This window comes from Mastigoproctus giganteus, chromosome 1, assembly GCF_048544385.1.
Source record: "Mastigoproctus giganteus isolate SK-2022 chromosome 1, ASM4854438v1, whole genome shotgun sequence".
NCBI classification, from domain to species: Eukaryota; Metazoa; Arthropoda; class Arachnida; order Uropygi; family Thelyphonidae; genus Mastigoproctus; species Mastigoproctus giganteus.
This window is the reverse complement of record NC_143575.1, coordinates 43,626,848-43,648,539: the sequence shown is the minus strand read 5'-3', so window position 1 is coordinate 43,648,539 and position 21,692 is coordinate 43,626,848. Positions and strand designations below refer to the sequence as shown.

General features: G+C 36.9%; 1 protein-coding gene across 3 annotated transcripts in view; it reads left to right on the top strand.

Annotated features, from left to right (window-relative positions):
- The window catches only part of LOC150090752 (proton channel OtopLc-like), a 181,137-nt gene that overhangs the window by 18,082 nt on the left and 141,363 nt on the right, over positions 1-21,692 (top strand). Inside the window, exons 1-2 of one of the 3 annotated variants that reach the window (XM_090372427.1) lie at positions 9,821-9,881; positions 15,499-15,558. The exons of 1 other annotated variant lie outside the window; for it this stretch is intronic. In XM_090372427.1, coding sequence (XP_090228553.1) covers positions 9,841-9,881; positions 15,499-15,558 — 101 coding nt within the window. In that variant the 5' untranslated portion in view covers positions 9,821-9,840. Of the gene's footprint in view, positions 1-9,820; positions 9,882-15,498; positions 15,559-21,692 lie in introns of those variants that run through there. One more of the 3 variants, XM_090372430.1, reaches the window with a different exon arrangement.

Genomic DNA, 21,692 nt, shown 5'->3' with positions numbered 1-21,692 from the left:
TCACCCTTTTATTCCTTATAGGTCGAACTGATACTATCTTGACGTCAGTTAAGACAGGGGCAACTCGTCCCATCAACTCACTCTTAACCTGGTCACTAGTACTATATTTGTCCGCCTTTGCCTTCACTATAATCATTTTATTCTTGGACTTTACCTCACTGGAACTGACAGTCTCTGCATATGATCTTTGAACAGCCACTTCTTGTTCTTTCTGTTCCGTTAAAGTGTTCAACTTGGTCTCTAGGAACACATTCCGAACTGCCAAAGACTGCACCAACTCGGCCATCTTATCCCAGTATCCCACTATGATATCCAAATCATATATACTTGGCTTTTTCAAAGCCGATACAAAAAGTCTTAATTTACTTCTAAAATGAACCAAATTCTCCAAGGTGGTAGGTTCTAACATACACCGTGCAAATTCCGAGGAACTCTCCTGTGAATCTAAAGGTGTCTTCTGTCTTGAACTCTTCTCATCTGGAATTCTTTTCTTTTCAGGTGGTCTACTCGAGACCTCTCCTGTAACTTCTTCAACTGACGACTCCGAGCTTTCCTCCGAAGATTCTTCCGATTCTTCCACTGGAGGGGCCGGAATCTTTTTCCTAGTTCTTGGCATTATACTCTAGTACTTCCTTAACCAATCACAAAATTTTGATTACACGAAATTACAAAAAGAATCAGTCCTAAACAAGCTCTATCTGCCAGCTGAGGGATCAATCACCTCAGCTGCCCAGCCCAGACCACTAGGAGGAAGAGCCTCTTCAAACAATTTGTTGTTCAGGGATCCAAACAAACAAACAGCCGCACTATCACAAGACCAACAAGTCGCAATGATAAAGTTTTGACCAACTAATCAACAAATCATTTGGCACCTGGGCCTTCTCACGTACAGTCGAATGCGCAATCTCTCGATAGTGGTTGTTCAATCTTTGGAATTCTAACTGCCTTCCACTCGATTATGGTGTTTCAGATGAAAGCCTTCGGAATCTTTCGAATTTCGGGAGCTCAGATTCGCTACCATCTACAATATTTGATAACCATAAATTTATGTAAAATTTGCTTATTCTTTGGCAAGCCCACCCAAAAATTTCTATTACCAAATGGCGGGTTCAGTGGAATCATTCTGGGAGGAACTTGCCTATGTAAGGGTGAAAAAGGATTCTCAGGAACATGAAGACAAGTTCGAAAAGGACTGCGCCGTTCCAAATCTGAAGCACGATAGGAATGAATTTGAAAGACACGTGAAAAACGTGTTAAAATTCATCTATGGAGCCCAGTACTACTTACCCAATTAAGAGCTGTTCCAACAGAGATATATAGAAATATTTTCGCCAACAAGAAACAGGTAGAAAATGTTCCACAAAGCCTACATGCTGCGTTATAGGCCAACGATGTGGGCAACCACCGGTACCGCTTGACCTCAACGCTATTATATTTAAAAATCTGACACGTAAACAGGTGTTTATTTTTTCTTCGTGTCCCTTCTCGTAATATAGCGTTTATGAACGACTGAGTAGTTTTCCTGAGGAAATGTTGGGTTAGCTGCTGTAGAGCCAACTTTTGAGTAAACATGGCAAGTTCTGATTTAGTCCTAATTAAAATGCCTAATGCATTACCGGTTTTTTTTTTGTAACACTTGCATCATCACATCGCCTTGTTTATTCGCAAGAATTAACAACCGCCATAGCTTATAGCATATTAAGAGCTGAATTAATGTAAAAAATTTTAAAGAATTCCTAAAAGCTGTTTGAAAATTCTCAGAAAAAGATTTTGTAATCTCCAAGTCCACTTCGAATGAACAATTTCGTTCCGGCTTAAGAATCAGTTAAATTTCATAACGAATTTCCTGTAAACAGGAAAGCCTTCCGGAATATTATCAAATTAGTCATTCTTAGAATGTCTGATTGATATCACTCATGGAAGTAGCATTGAGTTTAGTGGCTGAATTTTCTGTAGTCAAGAATCGTAAGAATCTGAATTAAAAACTGGATAAAATTCATAAAGATATAAACACCATTATTAATTTAATTAGCAGACAGATTATCGTAGACAACTTCTACACATACAATATTGCCAAAAGTAACCAGGCACCTGCACGTTTCAAAAAACCTTTAATTGATATAGTGTTGGCCCACTTTTCGCCTTAATTACTGTATTCTCATTGGTAGACTCCGAACCAAATTTTGATAACAAGAAGGTGGTACTTTGGTCCACTCCTCCTTCAACACAGCGGTCAATTCAGCTACTGATTGCGAGCGTATTAACCTGGCCCGAAGTTCCAGTTCATCCCAAAGGTGTTCAATGGGGTTTATGTCGGAGCTATGGGAAGGTCAATGAAGCTTTTTCATACTCATGTATCACACCAAATCATCACAGGCTGTGCAGTATAACATGGCACATTGTCATGATGAATATAGTTAAGGGGGAAACATTGCGCCAACAGCACATGAAAGCAAAAAGTATGGTAATGTGTGGCACAAAAAAGAATAAATTTAAGGATTAAATGTATAACGTTCTGCCAATGCTGGCCAAACGGTATATATGAAGATATACTGTGTCTAAAATTTATTCGAGTCTTTCTATATACTTTAGTACTACGGCGGACGTTCTATTTTCTTAAATCAGCATTTGGTTATCAAACTTTCTCGGCATATATACCGTTTGGTTGGCGTCGGCAGAATATTCTACATTTATCTCACTAGAGACCTCAACAAGGGCCTTCTTCGAATTTAAGAAAAGCGGAGCGAAAGTTGGGACACTTGGTTACTCAAGATAAGTAGTAAAAATCTCGGACTGTCTTTCTAAATTTCGGACGGTTGGCCACTAATGCAAATGCATTTCTCACACTGGAAGATTCGCTTGAATTATCATTATATTCTTTGTCCAAGGTCGCACAAACAGAATTAGCAGGTGACGTAGGCTGAAAACCAACGTCCAGTAGTAAAGAAATTATACTTTGTTATGAGAGATAAGCGAAGAGGCCCTGGATGTTTTCTGGTAACAGAAAGCTGTAGGTCATGTGCATTTGTGGGGCCAATGGCACTAACTTATCCTAGATGTGAACGGATAGCAGTTTATATATAAAGTGTATATATACTTAAGAGTTTGTAGGACGCTCTATCTTCCTCACTGTGTTTTGTGGGCGCATATTTATCCATGGCGGGATTCAAACGAGTGCAGTTCAATTTAAGCAGGTGAGATTGCTGTGGCTTGAATATTACCAGCATAGCATACTTACGTACGTAATTACAGTCATTTATTTGTCTATATTTATTAGAATATTTTTTTCACAAAAAGCCTTCAATTTACGTTAGATTAATTAACAATGAGAGCTTTGTACGCTTTAAATAGAATTTATTGGCACTTTGCCAACACTACTATTCGTGTTGGCCAAAAGCCATTGTAACTAAAAGCATTTAACTCGGTAATTATTTCATCATGCTGCTCTATTATGGAGAGACATTAAACCATTTATTTTATAATACAGTAATTCTCGTTATTGAAAGTTCTCTCCGTCCCAAAGGGGTGTACCAAGGATAGATATTGCACTAAGAATTAAAATCGTTTCATTATGGAAAGATTAACGCTCTATCATAAAAATTGCACATTTAAAAATCTATCATTAGCTTTCCCCAGGTTGTTTACAAGATATAAATGTCGATTATATATCAAAGTATTACTAACGTATTACTACTAAAGTATACTAACGTATAACGGTTATGTAAAATGACAGGGAAAGTAGTCCATAGTTTTCTGGTTCACATTTGTTATTCAAAGCACTTCTCCATAAACATAATTTAATAGAGTCCATATTTTGTTTGAATTATTCACAATCATTCACACAATAACGTATTTTAAACTTTTTTTTTTTTTTACATGAATACTCCAAATGAAACCGTAACATTTGTACAACCAGCTCCGCTCCAACAGTACTATTATACTGTATAGTAAAATTTTATAGATTCACCTTCCCTTATTCTGAAAATTAAATAAATTAGCTTCAATTCATTCAAGACCTAGCAGGTAACGTAATGTATAAAAATGCAATAACAGCAAGCTTAAGAATAACGAAGTTTCATCTATCTGATAAAAAAAAATAATAATAAAATAAATTACACAGTTATATTTATATAAAAGTTATTCAAGTTGGGTATATAATTTTTTATTTTTAAAATTGATATTATTCATAAGATTTTGTTGAATATTCATGTTGAATTTATTATTAGATTCACGTATCTGTACATTGTTATTGGAGTTATAAAACAACATTTTAGCAAATGAATATTATGGTTCAATGTATATATAATTCTAGGGATTATCAAACTTACTGTATACTGGGGATTAGCAACCGATTCGTTCAAGGACAAAATGCACCGCTTCATGTTTCCCCTCCATCGACCATAGCGTCCTCTTTTACTCTCTTACTCTATGATGTATTAAACATAAATAATAATTAAATATTAAATAAATATTTAATTAAACTGAGCCAAATCCTATTTGTCGTCCTTGGTACGAGGAATGGTCAAAAAAAGTTCTCAGAACGGAATATAAAAGGTAGGTAAAAAAAACTGTTTTATTATTATTATTTATTTATTATTATTTTTTTTTTTTTCAACGTATTCATTCCGAAGTTGAATATACACTTACTCTACGTATTTAACCTGCAAAGAGTTTAATCCTTCAAAAAAAATCTTCAGGTTGGGCACAAACTAAGCTTCCACAGTTCCTTTTAGCTCTTCATCTTGATTTGATTTTTTAATGGCGCAAAAGCAACTATGGTTATAATGTGCCACGTCACTCATCTTTAAAATGAGTTCCACGAGGGTAGGATTTGCCATACACAAAAGCACATGCTGATATTTACCTAAGTATACACAGATGAACCAAAACATTATGACCAGCGAGTCGTTATGCAAATCGAAGCAACTGCAGGTGAACTACGGCGCGTGCGCGAGTCAGGACAAAAACACCTAATATTGAGCTCCGTTAATCAGTGTTACTCTTGTTCTTCAGATGGGAAAGGCAGCGGACTTAAGCGAGTTTGACAAAGGCCAAATTGTAATGGCCAGACGACTGGGTCAGAGCATATCCGAAACGGCACGGCTGGTGGGATGCTCACGGTCAGCCGTGGTTAGTATCTACTGAAAGTGGTCCGAGGAAGGGAAACCCACGAACCGCCAGCGAGGTGTTGGACGACTACAGCACATCGATGCTCGAGATGAGCGAAGGCTCTCCCGGATGGTACGGGGCAACAGAAGAGCGACTATGGCGCAACTCGCCAGTAATTGGAATGCTGATGACGGGAGTAATGTGTCACAACACACAGTACACGAAACTCTGCTGAAAATGGGGCTGCATAGCCGCAGGCCGCTCTGGGTGCCCATGCTAACTACGATTCACCGGCGACAGCGCCTACAATGGGCACACAAGCATTGAAACTGGACCTTGAGTGATTGGAAGAAGGTCGTGTAGTCCGACGAATCACATTTTGCGTTGCACCATGTTGACAGCCTGGTACGTGTGCATCGTTTACCTGGGGAAGTGATGGTGCCTGGATTCACAGTGGGACAAAAACAAGCCGGTGGTGGCGGTGTCATGCTTTGGGCGATGTTCTGCTGGGATACCCTGGGTCCAGTCATCCATGTGCTGGGCACTCTAACATCTACCATCTACCTAAACATCATTGCTGACCAGGTACACCCTTTCATGGCAACGGTCTTCCCCTCTGGTGGTGTCGTCCTTCAGCAGGATAATGCGCCATGCCACACCGCCCAGATTGTTCGAGACTGGTTCGTGGAACATGAGGAAGACTTCCAGGTATTGCCCTGGCCTCCAAATTTCGCAGACATCAATCCCATCCAGCATCTGTGGTTTGTGTTGGAACAGCAACCCCGATCTGTGGCGTCTCAACCACGGACCTTATTAGGTAGGTGGTCATAATGTGTTGCCTCATCGGTGTATAGTATAATATCCCTAAATTTAAAAATAGAAAGGATGTGAAGCAGGTTTCCAAATAACAGTCACTTGGGGCCAGATATGAATTGTACAGGGCTAGCTTAGACTGTCCTTGAATTCATTAAATGTTCATAAATTTTTCACAAAATTCATTCATGAATTTTAGACTGTGCAACCCGGGCTTTGTGCAAGGGTGCAATTTCATGAAGAAGCAAAACCCGATTTCCCAAATTGCAGCGTTGAGCTTTGGCATAATGCTGGCGTATGATATTCCAATTTTATTGTGATTTAGTTGCAAGATAATCAATTAACAACAGTCTTTTTGTGTCCCAGAAAATCGAGGCCAAGACGTTACCATCTGGCGGTGGGTTCGAAACTTTTTTTGGGGTTGGATTTCCCTTGTGTTTCCACTGCATACTTTCTAAATTGGATTCAGATCATAAAAATCTAACAAGTTTCATTAGCAGTCACAAAGTGGGGTAAAATTCTATCTGGATTAGCAAGAATTAATTTTAAATTATGTTGTTTTGTTGAAGGTTTTAGGCGCATTAGCGACTTAGGCAATATTGCGCCTTAAATTGTCTGTGTACAGTGGTTGACTTGCCTGTTTGCTGAACGGAAAACCCGAGCTTCAGGAAGAAACTCATCGGCTGAAATAACCTAACTCAGCCACATTGTGAAAAAAGGCCTATAAAAATTCCCCATATCATCGACGGGATTCGAACTCAGGTCTTTTCTACCCGCTACAGCGACAATGGCGATTCTATGAACTGCACTACTCCGCGAGGGCTTTTAAATTCTTCTTTGATGACTCCACCCTCTGATATTTTTCATGAATGGAAAGGTTTCCTTTCCTTTTCTTTTTAGGAATAAAATGCTGGTATATTATTGTTAAATTTCCCATGCTTCCATGGAAAATATTAAGTACTTTTTTAAGTTTAAACTCTTTAATTCTTCAGTTTTCTATAATGTTTTCTTCAATGATGGCAACTGTTTCAGAATTGATTGCGTCAGATGGCCGACCACACCATTGATTACCCTCAACTGATTCCCGTTCTATTTTCGAATCTGCCGACCAACTTGCAGCATAGTATAATTAGGTGGTACTTCCCCAAAATGGATTTCTTTACCATTTCTCTCCTCTTTGGTCACGGACTGTTTCACTGAACAGACAACTGTTGTTCTCCATATTTTATTACGAATAATTATTGGTATTGAAATATTGATATTTACAGTAAGGGGCAGATATATTTGTGGATGATATTATTTTTCCTTTTAACGATTAATTCTATCACTGACAATGGAGTCCTCCACCACACAATTAACTATTATTATTTAAGTATTTTTTGATCAGTCATTGAATATTGAGGTCAACCCCTCGCAATGCGTTGCGATATCCTTTACTGAATTCAAAAAAAAAAAAAAAGAAAAAAAAGTTCATTAAAAAAAAATACTACGCTGTTTCAAGTTATGTCAACCAGGTATCTCAAGCTCTTAGCATAAATTTATTAATCATTGTAACTTCGAGAAACATGCGGTCGGTATCGTTAGCTAGAAATTAGCAAATCGAGTACTTTTCATTTCTAGTGGCAATGAAAGTACCCCTTTCAAAACTTTACAGCTACTAAAGGTTAAAATTTTCTCCCAAATATGGTGTCTCAGTTGAAAGATAGTCTACGACGTAGACTATCTTTAAACTATCTTTAAAAGGAATAAAAACATTTACAAGGCTATGTGTTGAGAGAAAAACATTACTGGTTGTTCATAAAGAATTAATGCGAAGTAAGAAGCTAAGTCATGAAGCCTGATGTTTTATCTCAGAGAATACTACGTGCAGCTCTGCTCTCCAGAAAGCAGAAGGGACATTCGAAATCATAAATTTCTCTAAATAAGATAATTTTGGGGAAAACCTTGATCCCCAAAATCTGAATCTGAATGGCATCACATGCGTATGCCAATTTTACAGCGACCACATCATCTAGTTTTTAGTACGCCCGACGAACACCTTAAGCCTACTTTAGAAAAGTAGGCTTAAGGTTTCCGTCGCTTAAGGATAAATGTAAAAAATACAATGTCATCATTCTACAATTCCCGTTTAGTAGCCAAGTTCACGGAAAAGATAATCAAGAAAACTTAGCAGTAGCAGGGAAAAGCTTTCATTCCAAGCAAAGGTCGTTCGTGTGTGTGTAGATTTTCTCCTGAAAAAGACAACCTCAACTCAATTTAGAAGTAAATGCGTACAAAGTGTTTGATCAGTATGTTGGATTGAAACCTAAAAAAGAAAAGAAATAAAAGTATTTCAACTTCGTTGAAATTTTCCTAAGAACATGTCACTTCGTATAACAAATCAGCGGGGAGTGTGGTATTTTATCAGATAAGTCGTGAAGTTTAACCCGAATGGCTTTGATGTTGCACGCAATGTCAGTCGGCGAAAAGGTAAGCAAATTCATCCTGATTATCTTCAGAAAACAGTGATGTTCCGCGCAGTCCAGTGAGGTGGGGGATCCATTTCTAATCGATTCCTGCTGTTAGGGATCATTTCCATCGATTGGGCAGCATTTTTTTTTTTTTAAAGATGATTCCGCACCATGCATCTCTAAAAAAGTGAAAAATTATTCGTTCATTAAATCTACATTGCATTGTAATTTTCTGTGATATCAAAGAAATATGATTCGTTCTACAGCGAAGATTATTTTTAATACAATGTTAAAATGGAATGTTCTAATCTCAATTCCACTGAAAACTGTTGGCATATGCGATGGAAAAAGCGGTCTTAGAGCAGCCAAGGCCGAGGACAAGAATCAAGGACAGCATGTGTGTGGCCACCTTTTGTATGACCAACGTACAGCTGTCACAGTTGCAAGGGCTAGCCATACCAACTATCCTTTTCCTTTTATTTTAAATGAAATAATACATTCAATTCACTTTAAATAACTGCAAATAACTACGCAAATTACTAATTATAAATAACTTTAATGAATTAACACCTGTTAATTTTTTTGTGCAAATTCTTAATGAAAATCATTAACTCAAAAGAAAGGACTATAATTTAAAAAAATTATGATCAAGATGACATTTAACGACGTTTAAATAAGCAGTGTAAATAGATAAATTTTGTCCGATGTTGCAAGCATGCTTTTTAATGAGAGGTATTAAAAACTTGGGAAAAAAACTCACGTAATTTGTTACAACGTGCTACTTTCTTATTTAATTTTATTTAGTTATCAGTTATTTTCATTATTACCAATGATGGGTAAATTATGACAGTTATGCGTACAATATTAACATGGCAGATTAGTAACAGTACCTAGGTACTTATTACTGCCGTAAAAGAAAGAGGCTAGCCTTTTACAATCGAGCAAGCAATCGCTTTCATCTTCGAAATTCTGTATCAGATATTTCCATGTTAGGCTTAAGATATTTTTTTATTGTTCTCCCCCCCCCCCCAATCCCTCGTATACCGATAATACATAACTGTACACTGATGAGGATGTACGAGATGTGTTTGATTTGAAGGTACAGGGTACAGTACACTTAATGGCTTCAATAAGTGTTCCGAATGGCTGAAAGCCAGTTTCTTAACTGTTCATCGCTTGTAGATATCACTTGGAGTTTTACCAATTCTAATGTATGCACTTCAGGGAGTCGGCACATACCTTGGGCTAAGTGACCTCTACAAGGTGGACCCTTTCTCGAATGTCTAATCGTTGATTACGTCAAGAGCGAAATGAAAACATTAGTTGTTCGAAGCACGTGGCTTGCCCAGACTTTGTACCGTCCTCACAGATGGGCGGGTCCAAGTGGGATGGCTCGCTAGCAAGTTTATAAATTAGCAAACTCGACTAGTGCACTGGCAGAAAGCTTGTGTATCGCGTACACATCACCATGTCTGCTAGTCCACTCTTCCGTTTCCTGCATTCTAAAAGGTAAGAGGACGGGGCTTTAAATCAAGTGGGTTTTTTTGTTTTCTATGAGAGCTTTGTGTTTTGCCTAGATTTAGAATTTGTCTCAGTTCCAAATTTGCACAAAGAGGACCTGGAAAGTGTGTCTCGTAAGTTTGTTAGTCTCGCTTGTACCTTACTTTTCCTCTGCACATTCCCAGGGACCTTACGCATCATGAAATAAACCTAGAATAGTCCCGCTTCTTAAGGCATGTTGCCAATATTAATTACATTAGCTGCGATGCACTAACCAGACAATCTTCTGCTGCATCAGTAATGTAAACTGAGGTTCAAAAAAGCGACAATGGCTTTATTTTCACTGACTTGTAACTTTTTGTTAAGCACAATCCCACGAACAGTTTAGTAGCGATGTGCAGGATGTTTATGACATAATAAATATCCTTTGTGTCTGTAAGACGTCCGGGATTCTGTGCGCTTCAGTAAACACACTTAATGATGTCCAAGAGCTTCTCAAAACTAGCCAGTCACGCCACACTGATATAAGTGCTCCAAACATAATATGAGTGCTATAATTACTAACATGATACAAGTGCTCCATGCACTAAAACTTTAGGCGAAGCACTTTGAAAATCCAGTATGCCTTGACTTTTCAAATTTCTGGACATACAAACTAGTTAAACAGTTAATCAGAAAAGGCGATGACTTTTGTGCTGCTTACAGAACTGCGAAAGTGGGATAAGATTCTGAAAGGGTCTTTCAGACTCTGTGTGGGGTGAACCTTTCTCACTTGGTGTGAGGAGGATGGTGATTATAACCACTGTGCTACCGCGATGGGACATATTTACAGATATTAGATTATTAGGATCATGCCAAGATTTTTAGGTACTCGAATGCAAACAAGAAAATGCCGACCCTCCGACAAATTCATTTTGTCGTCACCCCTTCTAAATGAAAGGTCCCTAACAGCCTGGATTTGGTCGTTTCAGTCGAGTTACAGGCAAATGGCCCAATTACAATTTAGTGTTTTATTAAATGATAAGTGTTGGGGAGAGCGACTTTCAAGGAAGTACCTTAGAGACTTGTATTGATTGCTATCTTCTGGAAAGGATAATAACCTCTATTCAAGACATGTATCACAATTTCGTTAATTTGAAGGACAACATTATTATTAATCCATCTTAACAATTTTTATTAAGTTGCTGAACTTGATGTTTGGCTTAGGCACTTGACACCAATTTCAAGTACCTAAGTTTTAATATTGAATTGCTGCCTGGCTTGAGGTATGTAATATTATGAATAAAATTTGCATATTCAGAATGCATCGAATATATTCCTCATGTATATACAGCAGTCATGCAAGAACGAAATGAAAACTTTATCGCTCTTGTGTTCTGTTGTACGAGGAGCGATCATTTAATTCGTGGACTGGTGCAAGATCTTATCTTAATTGTCATCATCTGAATCTTCTCTGGATTTCTCCTCGAAATACTCTCCATTGAACTTAACACACTTTCGCCGCCACCGTATCCATGCGTTAAATGTTTCTTGCGAGCCATTTTTCAAAGACTGCAAGGTTCTTCCGTTGTGGCTCTGCGAGCATCGTTGTTCGAAACGCTTGCCTTTCAGAGCTTTCTTCAGACGTGGTTGTTGTTATTGGGTTTTAGGAGCATCTGCTGCTAAAGCCATGTGACTCCGTGTATATTGTCTGAAAATTGCGTGTGTGTTCTGAGGTCGATTTTCTGTTTGCTGGAGGAAAAACCCGAGTTTTCGGGAGAAAAAAAACCATACTTCCCTCGCCTGAGACCGATTAACTCAGCCACGTTGTGAAAAAGGCCCAGAAAAATTCCTCTCGTCATCGAAGGGATTCGAACTTATGTCTTTTACACTCGGTGTGGGGAGGACGGCGATCCTACCAACTATGATACCCACGAGGGCTTCAGATGTGGAAACAGGAAGAAAGCACACATGGGGCCTAAGGGAGATGTGGCAGAATCTCGGCGCCTATTGCAGCGATCACTGCCTGCACAATATTAGCCGTATGGGGCCCTGGCATTGTCTTGATGAAGAATTCACTTCACTCTGAAAAGTTTGGTCACACTGGAATACGGCTGTCCTACCAAGACATTCATTACCATAGGTTTCATTCATCTCTTTAACTGTTTCCGATGCCTTTAAGCCCCTTCCAAAAAAACCCGAACTATTATTTTTTGGCCATCTCTATCCTTATTAAATTCATCTGTCGCTGCATTGTGTCCGTAAATTGCGTGTTTTCTATGGTCGATTTGCCTGTTTTGCTGTATGAAAAACCCTAGTTGCCTGAGAGAAAAACCTTGCTATCTACGCCTGAGACCGACTAACTCAGCTACGGAGTGAAAAAAAGCTCATTAAAGTTCCTCGCGTCATCGACAGGATTCAGCCTTTAAGCCCCGTCTGACACAATAACAAATCACACATCGCTATTATGTATTCCGACAGGACACTTCAAAACGATCATCAGTGACACGCGGCTAAAAAAATTCTCTTCACGCAACACTTAGTCGACAACTACTGGCACACACACACAGTCTGCTCAGTAGCGATCAGGGGGAGCTCCTCTAGCGGCAGTTATGGAAAGTTCACACGGTAAACATAAAATCTTGCAGTAGTCCGTGAATTCAATGATTACCCCTCGTATATATGTACCTTTATGAGGTAATACGTTACATGAATTTCTGTGCTTTTTTTAGCTCTAGTATTAAATTAGCTATGTAGATTGAACGTTTCATGGCCTCCGTTGCCTCAGAAAATATGCTGAACAAACCAACACAGCCCATGTCGTGCTTAATGATTTGCCTGAACTGCACATTGCTCTGGAGTAATTGACAGGTAATAACAAGCGGCAAATTTAAAAGGAGAATTCAACGTTAGCCCATTTCTAGCAAGTTACAGTCTACCATGGCGTATAGTATCTGCTCCTGTGTAGAACAGAAAAGCTACAGCAGTGGAAGTGTATGCACCACGCTTAAATCCAAAGACTCCTGCATTTTGAACCTCTTTACAGACAGCTCTGCTGCGAGGTTTCCAGAAATCATTTTATTTGCTTTACCTTCGGTGCTAAAGATGGCAGCAGGTGTCAACCACATGGCGCTGCACTTCCTCACAGATAACCATGCCCATGCACGGCACCTTACTACTGCAGGGGATTTTACAAGCAGTAAAAAGTGATACTACTCCACAGAGAAGACCCTCTTGGATAGTGGTTCTACAATCGTTGTAGCACCACTGTAATACAGCAATTGTAACTACTGTAGCACAGTTGTTACAATCGCTGCCTTTTCTCACCTCAAAGTGTGGAAAAGGCTTACATTTGAATTCCGTCAAGATAGTGGCCGGGTTAGTCGATCTCATATGATGTACAGTTTTTATTCCTGGAAACTCGAGTATTTCATCCAGGTGAAACCGGCCACTCTACCATAAAACACACTATATTTACAGATATAATAAACCAATGCCCCGTAGCTTTATCATACGCATATAACAATAACCTGAAGAGTTCTGATGAGGTTTATCTGATACTTCTTGAATCTGCACAAGGATTGTGTGACGTTATAGTAGTCAAGAGGCGTTCTGTACACATGATGGGTGTATTAATGATTTCTAGTATTCTTTATCTATTCAGAAAATCAAGGTTGCATTACTAGATTATTTTTATTATTTTTTTTTCTTTAATTTTTTGTAGTTGACAATAACTGTAAATTATTTTAAGCTTCCTTTTAACTGTTAATAATGAAAATACTGTAATCTTGTAATAAGTGGGAATGCTTGCTTTGCAATTCGTACAGTTGATTCTCGATTTTCCGGAGAACGGAAGGAAATAACAAGCGATTAAAAAAAAAAAAAAAAAAAAAAAAAAGCTGTAGTGCACAACGCTGGTACAAACTTTTACACACTACATATTAAAAGGTAATACGCCGAAACAGGCATTACCCAAGTAATTTAAAATAATAATTTAGCCTTTTAATTAAAACCCCCCCTCACACTTTTAGCTTTGCGAGCTAATTATTTTACCTTTCTTTATACACATCGAAAGCAGACCTTTTAGATGCTGAAGACGATGCTAGAGATAGCACTGTTTTCAACAGAATTCACTGGTTTTCAAAAATATTGATTCTCTTGGTATTTCGCTTTTAATCTAATACGCTTCAGACCTACACTGAAAGAGAGGAGATTGTGCGGTTCTCTCGCCCACGGTTAATGTGCAACTGCGGATAATCGAGAATTGTTTGTACATGATAATTTCTGATGTGCTAATAATAATGTATTGCACTTATAATTAATGGATTTGCCCAAATATATTGGCTACTTTGTTAAAATAGTAGCAGTATGAGAGAATTGTGAAAATTATAATTGAATATTTGATTGATAATGAAACATGCTTTGCATGATGTTCTGTTATTTTAACTTTAAATTCTCCTCAGAAGACATTTTAAATATAATTCTCAAGTAACACCAACGTTATTTTTCAAATTACTTACCTGAAGACTATTCATAACTAATTTCTACACATTACAAAGTAATTTTTCCAACTAATCATTAAAAATATTTTAGTAACAATTTTTTGATTAATTCTGGAATTTTATTTACTATATCGATTAATACAAATTTTTTGTACAAACTTCTCCGAAGCTGACTAAAGTGGCTTCTTTTGGGCTCCATCGTAATTCATAAGCATATTCTATAACGCCGTTAGTAAATGACAGCCAGCGCTCTCTCTCAAATGTCATCAGAAATGCAGCCAAAACATATAAAACAAGCAGTTGATAGTAATAGTTTATACGCGTGGTAAGGAAAGAAAGAAAGCATTTATCAGGAGTCGTTTGGTATGTCTTTAATTTCAAAACAAAAACAGCGAGACAGGTTATTGCTATAGAATCATTTAAAGGGAAAATTGCTGCAGGAAAGAAAGATCGTAACTGATATATCCTGTTTTAAGAGTGTTAATGGACGAGTGCTGTTTACGTTTTGTGTTTTTAATGAGTTCACTGCATGACAGCTGTTTAGAATCGCTTACCCGAGACCATGTAAGGGTTAACGGGCTTAAATTGAAAGCTGGATTCTCCATTCATTCTGTAGTAATAAAAATCGCCGATTCTGCGGATTTTTAAGTGTCCGTTTTAAGTCTTGAATGAAGCGAATTCACATTTGTCCATTAAGCATTTCGACAAGAAAAACAACTTGGAATCCCCGTACACTTCAGGCAGGGAAAAAAAAAAATTTAAATATTTCGCTCCCAAACGTGATTAAGGATTTGGACGTCGTATTAAAGAATTTTTCTCTAAGAACTGCGATATTTCGAACATCTGTGAATAATTTGTGCCATTTTTCTGACTCTCAACTATTCTGCTGACTACAAAAATCTCGCTGATGATATTTTAAAAACATTTCTAAGTGCTTTTTCTGCTGCAGTCCTGTGCTTTCTCTGCTTTACTGGCCCTAACTTAATTTATCGTGTCAAACGTGTAAACGTGTCAAAAATCGTTTACTTAAATCATAAATTATGTCGTATTTTTCTGTGCGCTTGTTTGTAAGTAACAGGAATGTTTGGGAGGTGATGGGGTTTTGTGGGAATCGTATTTGTACTGAGTTGTGGTTTTCTGTGAAGGCAGAGACATGCATCGGCGGAGATGACAGAAGAAGAAAAGAAAAGGTGGAACGTGCTTAGGTAAGTCTGCATTATTTCATATATTCATTATGCATTTTGCACTGTTTTTCGAGCTCGAGTTTGAATTAGTCCACACTAAAAATGAACTCAAAAATATACAGGTTAACTTTTTATCGCGTAACCCGTTGGTTGACAATGTCTTGCTTGTAAGGATGTAACTATATGTGTACGGAGGTAACTATAATAAGAGAACGCATGATGCCATTGGATATGGAGCAAGATATTTTTAGACAGGAGCCAGTTTCGCTGTTATAGCAGTAGTGTTTGAGGAGCAGTAGAGTATATACTAATGCAGTGCGTAATGTGGAAATTTTCCGAGAGGAACATGTATTTATTTTGGAACATTATTATACATGCAAATCATTTTTGAAATGTCAGGAGGCATTTCAAAAATGATATCCAAAAGTCTTGTACCAAATAAGACACCCATTCATCGCACTATATAACATTTTCATCAAACAGGTGGCTTTAAATGAGCGTAAGCATAACCGCGAATTAACGATTTTAACAGATGATTAACGGTTTTAACAGATGATAGATGAAAGTTGAACATGTGATTTTATAGTCTGAAAAATCCCTAACGATGCTTCGACAACAGTGGATGTTGTACTAGAGTTGGACTCCACTAATAACATTAGTCCAAGAAGAGCAGTGTCCATTAATAACCACTCTGTCTTCTTCCACTGAACCATCCCTTTATCCATAGAATTAACTTTCCCTTAATGTCACACTGCTCCAATTTGTACAGCAGTCTTATGTGTCAAAAGCTCTTCTGAAATCCAAGTATATGATGGCAAAATTCCGTTAATACTACATCATAGGCCCTCGTGGGTAGCACAGTTGGTTGGATCGCAGTCTTCCTCTCACCGGGTGGAAAAGACCTGAACTCAGAGTCCCGTCGATGACGGGGGAATTCTTATGGGCCTTTTTCATAGCGTGGCTGAGTTAGTCGGTTTGGGAGAGGGTAGCATGGTGTTTTCTCCAGGAAACTCTAGTTTTTCGTGAAACAAACAGAAAATCGATCTCAGAACACACGCAATTTACAGACAATATACATGGAGCAATATGGCCTTAGTCGCTGATGCTCACAAAAATCTACAACAACAACTACATCATAGTATGCAATCACATTAGTCAGGCAATATTGCTTCTTAACAAATCCATGCTCTGACTGCAGTATAATTATATTCCTCTCCATATGGTCCTTCATTACTACTTTAACTAGAGACGCCATTCTATTAAGTGGAACAGAAGTAAAGCAAATTGTAATACTCATCACATTTTTACCGGCACGTTCCTATGTGAATTGAGGATACACTCACACATCTCTAGTCCATAGGGACCTCCCCTGAATCCAAAGATGCCCTCATAATTATGGCCAAGGTGGTTTGCTTACCTCCTTTGCGGCCTTCCTTAATGTAATTCGATAAATTCCATCCATTCCAGATGCCTTTTTTATGTTTAGTTTCAGCAATATTGCTTCCACTTACCCCTCAGTTATCACAAAATCATTTAGCTCCCTCTTAGAGTTTGATACACTTCTAGCATCAACTTCCCTAAAGAATACTTCATGTATGAATTTAGATGCAAAATATTCAGTTTGTCTCCAACTTGGATAGGATCAGCTAAATTGTCGACATCAAGTGGAACAATGTGATTCAGCCCTTTGCTGTTTTTGACTTGCATTCTTTGCCTGCATTTTCGTAATCTACGTTAACTTGCCTAACCTCCTTTGACTTGATTGCAGACTAGTTTATAGCAATAGTTTATGCTCGTGGTAAGGAAAGAACGAATGCATTTATCAGGAGTTGTTTGGTATGTCGTTAATTTCAAAACAAAAACAACGAGACAGGTTATTACATAAATAGGCTTCTGTATTCCCTGATAATTTATATGCATCCCGTACATTTGTCTTTACTGCTACAAGCTTCATCAGTTCATCTGATATCGATGTAGGTCTAAACTTGGAGTGGTATTTCTTAGTTGGTATGAAAAGAAAGTAGCTTCTGCGATTAGTTCCCTGAATGCTTCCCATTTAGAATTTGCTGTTGGTAACATCATCAGTCTTACTGCATAGAATTAAAAAAAAAAAAAAAAAAAAAACACTGTCTGAGATTAGTGTAGTCACCCTTGCGAAAGCAAAAGCCCTTCCTTTGACAGTAGTTAAGTCCAGGGCCGCCGCAAGTGGGTAGGCGAGGTAAGCGTCGTTTACGGGTGGCAGTTCAAGAGGGCGCCGAAATTTTTTTCGATATTGTTTTCTGATTGGTTAACGCTTATCAGTACTCAATATTTAGGACGACGAATTTTATTTTTGCTTACTGGCGGCACATAGGAACGCTGCGCTACTGGTTAAGTCTTTAAGTAACTCCCAGTAAAATATTGTCTGTCAGTACATTATGATCACTGCCACCCAGAGGATCTTTTACTTGAAGATTCTTAACGCATGAAGAATCGCTGCTGATATTCAGATCAAGAGTTCTGCTTCTTCTTGTTGCTCTCTAACATGCTATTGTAGAAACAGTTACCCAATAAATCCACAGTCTTGCTAGCGTGTGACCAATCCGCAGGTTCCAATCAATCTCTGGAAGGGTAAAATCCCCCATTATAAGATATTCTGATTTACTGGGCCACTCTATTTCTCTGTATAGTTGTTTGGTATACTCATCACAGTCATTAGTCCTATAACACCCCTACTCTCATTTTCCCAATGCTTATGTATATATTGTTTTACTCAATATTTTGTGTGCGTGATTAGGTTTGTATAAAGAGGTATCCTTCCGAAAAGCAAAAGCCGGACCTGGTGATATTTGTTCCTGTAAACTGAGAGAATTGAGAAAAATTTTCATTATCAGCCAATAATCGTTGCCAAGATTCGCTGTCCTTACTTACTTTGCATAATTTCAGCAAAAAACAAATGAAGTCCTTGGGATGATCCTGTGTAGGTTTAAACTTGTAACTGTGTAAACAACGTCTTAGCAATCTACAAAGCCTATTTACCATGCACGCGTCTCTTCCTTACGTTTAAACAGGTTTATTAGTAACCAGTGACACATATTTATTTGCCAGCTAGTCAGATGGAATTTAAAAAAGAACAACACGGAACTATTTACTATGTATTTCTGGACTGGTTTCTGAACTTGCTGTTTCACCACTTGACGTGCGTAATAGACCACGCATGGCAATTCATGGCAAAGGTCATTAGAAAGGTGTATGTGTCTGTACTTGGTAAAATTTTAAGATTTAAGACCTAGCGCTGCATGAATATTAATTAAATTAGTTGGTAATTGCAATATTACTTTTGGAAAGACTTCATAATAGGCCGTATGTGAATACTTTATATTAAAAAAAAAAAAAAGAGTATATCTATATACAGTAGAAGCTCTATATAACGAAACCCCAGGGGAATGAGAAAATGGTCGTTATATCGAAAGGACGTTATATCAATTGTTCATAAAATAGCATTAGATTAATGAGAAATTGGCCAGGACCAACCACATAGGACGTTATAAAGAGGGTCGCTATAAAGAGCTTCGACTGTATATGTATATATTATTTTATATTTTTATTTTATGAGATATACAGTGTGTGTGTGTATGTGTATATATATATATATATATATATATATATACTGAGTTCGAATTATTTATTACTTGTGTTTAATGAATATTGTCCAAAGTATTCCCACTTATTTAATTAATTTCATGCTCTCATAACATTTAATTTTTAAGAAACTGCGCCCTGAAAAATGAATTAATTTTCGCAAATCCATACCCACCACCTCAGAGGGCGTTGTTAAGCGATGTGTTAAAATAGGCAGACGGCTGTAACGAATAAAGCAGAAGCGCAATGTAGGAAGATATGTTTTGTTGGTAGTGAGTCTTTTACAGTTTATGTATGTAATATTACCGTTATGTCCGATAAAAAATAACACGATTTGGCAAAAATATAGCTAATGGTTATATGAAATGACTACTTTACTGTACATGAACGTAACCCAGATCGTTGGAAGCAAGGTAAGATAATTTTATATAATACGGTATAATGACTGTAATAAAAATATTCTACCGAATAAGATTTGTCTGATCCTCATCGTAAACAAACTTGCGAAATAAATAACAGCAAAAATGAATATTAATAATAATTACCACTTAAGAATAAATATACAGATTGAACTTTAAATGAATATGAAATTTGATAAAAGCACTAATTTAAGAAATTGGTTAAATTAATAATTTAATTTAAAATAGTATAATAAAATAACACACATATTAACACACAAATTCCTAATCAGTTTTAAATAAGTAGAAAAATCTAATCATGGAAAGGAAAATTAATGAGAATTATGTTTCTCCAAGAGAATTAACTCCATTCCCCTTTTTAAATCTGTACCGCAGAATAGCTGAATACTATTTATAATATAAAACTTTTCAGGGTCTACGCAAACATTTATGTTATCGACGGTAGATTATATGTGATGGTTATCGAATTCTTAACTCGTTTTCTGCTTTTCATTCTAGACTTACTATGGTTATGCCGATGCTGAAGCTCAAGTTTTTAGGGTCACATTAGTCTTTCAGACGCCAACCGGAGATAAGCGAGACATATCTACATCTCATCTCTGGTTCTGGTTTCAAATTGCATGCGGTTACTGTGGCCTGAGACTAATTCCCTATCGAGTGGCAGAAACTAACTCCTGAAAAACAATTGAATAATTATCTTTTCAGTACATCCATTCACTGCCCAACTTTAAACTCGCAGAACAACTCTTCCTCTTTCTTATTCTTCCCTTCTGCTTCTCTTTTCTAGAACAATATTCTTTCATATTTATTTCGCAAAACTTCCCATGAAATAGGTGGCAACCTATTTTAAAAGTCTTGTATGTTAGTAATTTTGCAGTTTTGGATTTTAGGGTTAGTAGACCCTCTTCAGACTGGCTAACCAGCTTTAAGGGACTATAAAGATTTTTTTGATTAAAAAAAAAAAAAAAAAAAAAAAACGTTTTCGGGGATCAACTTTTAAAACGAGTAATCCGACTCTGTATATTATTTTTAATTATTCTTTGGGTATAGCGAAATAGTTAAACAATATATGCACATGTTTACTTTTAAAAATGAAAATAGTTTACAAACAAAAAGAATTATACTTTTAAGTTAAAATAATAAAAAAAAGCTGTTTCACTGAGTGCGTGTAGAAAATGAAGCAAAAGTTTTAAATCCGTATGCGATTTCATCAATATGACTGTATTGATGAAGGGGTCGGAAACGCAAGACTTGCAACGTTTACTTAGTTTTCTAATTAATTTCTGGTTTTTCCCCTTTAAGGTGTAAGTAAGAATATTAGTTATCGTTTTATCTAATGACACTTTAGTTTTGAGCAAGGTATATCTAGAAGCTTTATCTTTTAAAAGTTTTTTGAATTTTATGATTAACTCAAGACCTGAAGATGTGTGATTGCAATTTAATTATATTTCGTATGTGGTTAAAAGATAAATAAACCAACAACTGTTTAAAATGAATATCCTCACTGCGTGCCTTGATTTGTCAAAAAATAAGTCATTATATAAAGGAGAGCGAAAGAAAATATTTCTCAAATCTGAAGATATTTGATCGCTATTTAATTAATTTTTAATATGAATAAAAGATGATGGAATAAGGTAGAGTGTATATGTTCTTGAAATTTAAACTTATTTCAGTTTTTAAAGAATTATCCAACTTCAGATTTGTGAAATTAAATTTCTGGAAAAAAAAAAGTATGTATGTATGTATATATATATATGTATGTGTGTGTAATTGCTACTATGGTACTCAAATTGTATTAAAACATTGGCATAAAAGTACTCAGCGGGCCATAAGGCCAAAAGAACCTATAAAGACTAAGATAACCTGTGTTGGTTTACATAGCTATACCCTAGAAATAAACATAATTAGCAATAAAATAAAATAATGATTATGCAGCTAATTAGTGATAATCTGATACACTGAATGGCACTTTTTCGAGGGCTGACACAATTCAATATATCCCAGCAATAATTAGCAAGGCTGTCTGTTTTTGATTGTTATCTGCCTGTTTAACTAGATCCAAATAATAAACATAAAGGCAATCTATGCTAAACTTTAAATTGTAACATCTAACAC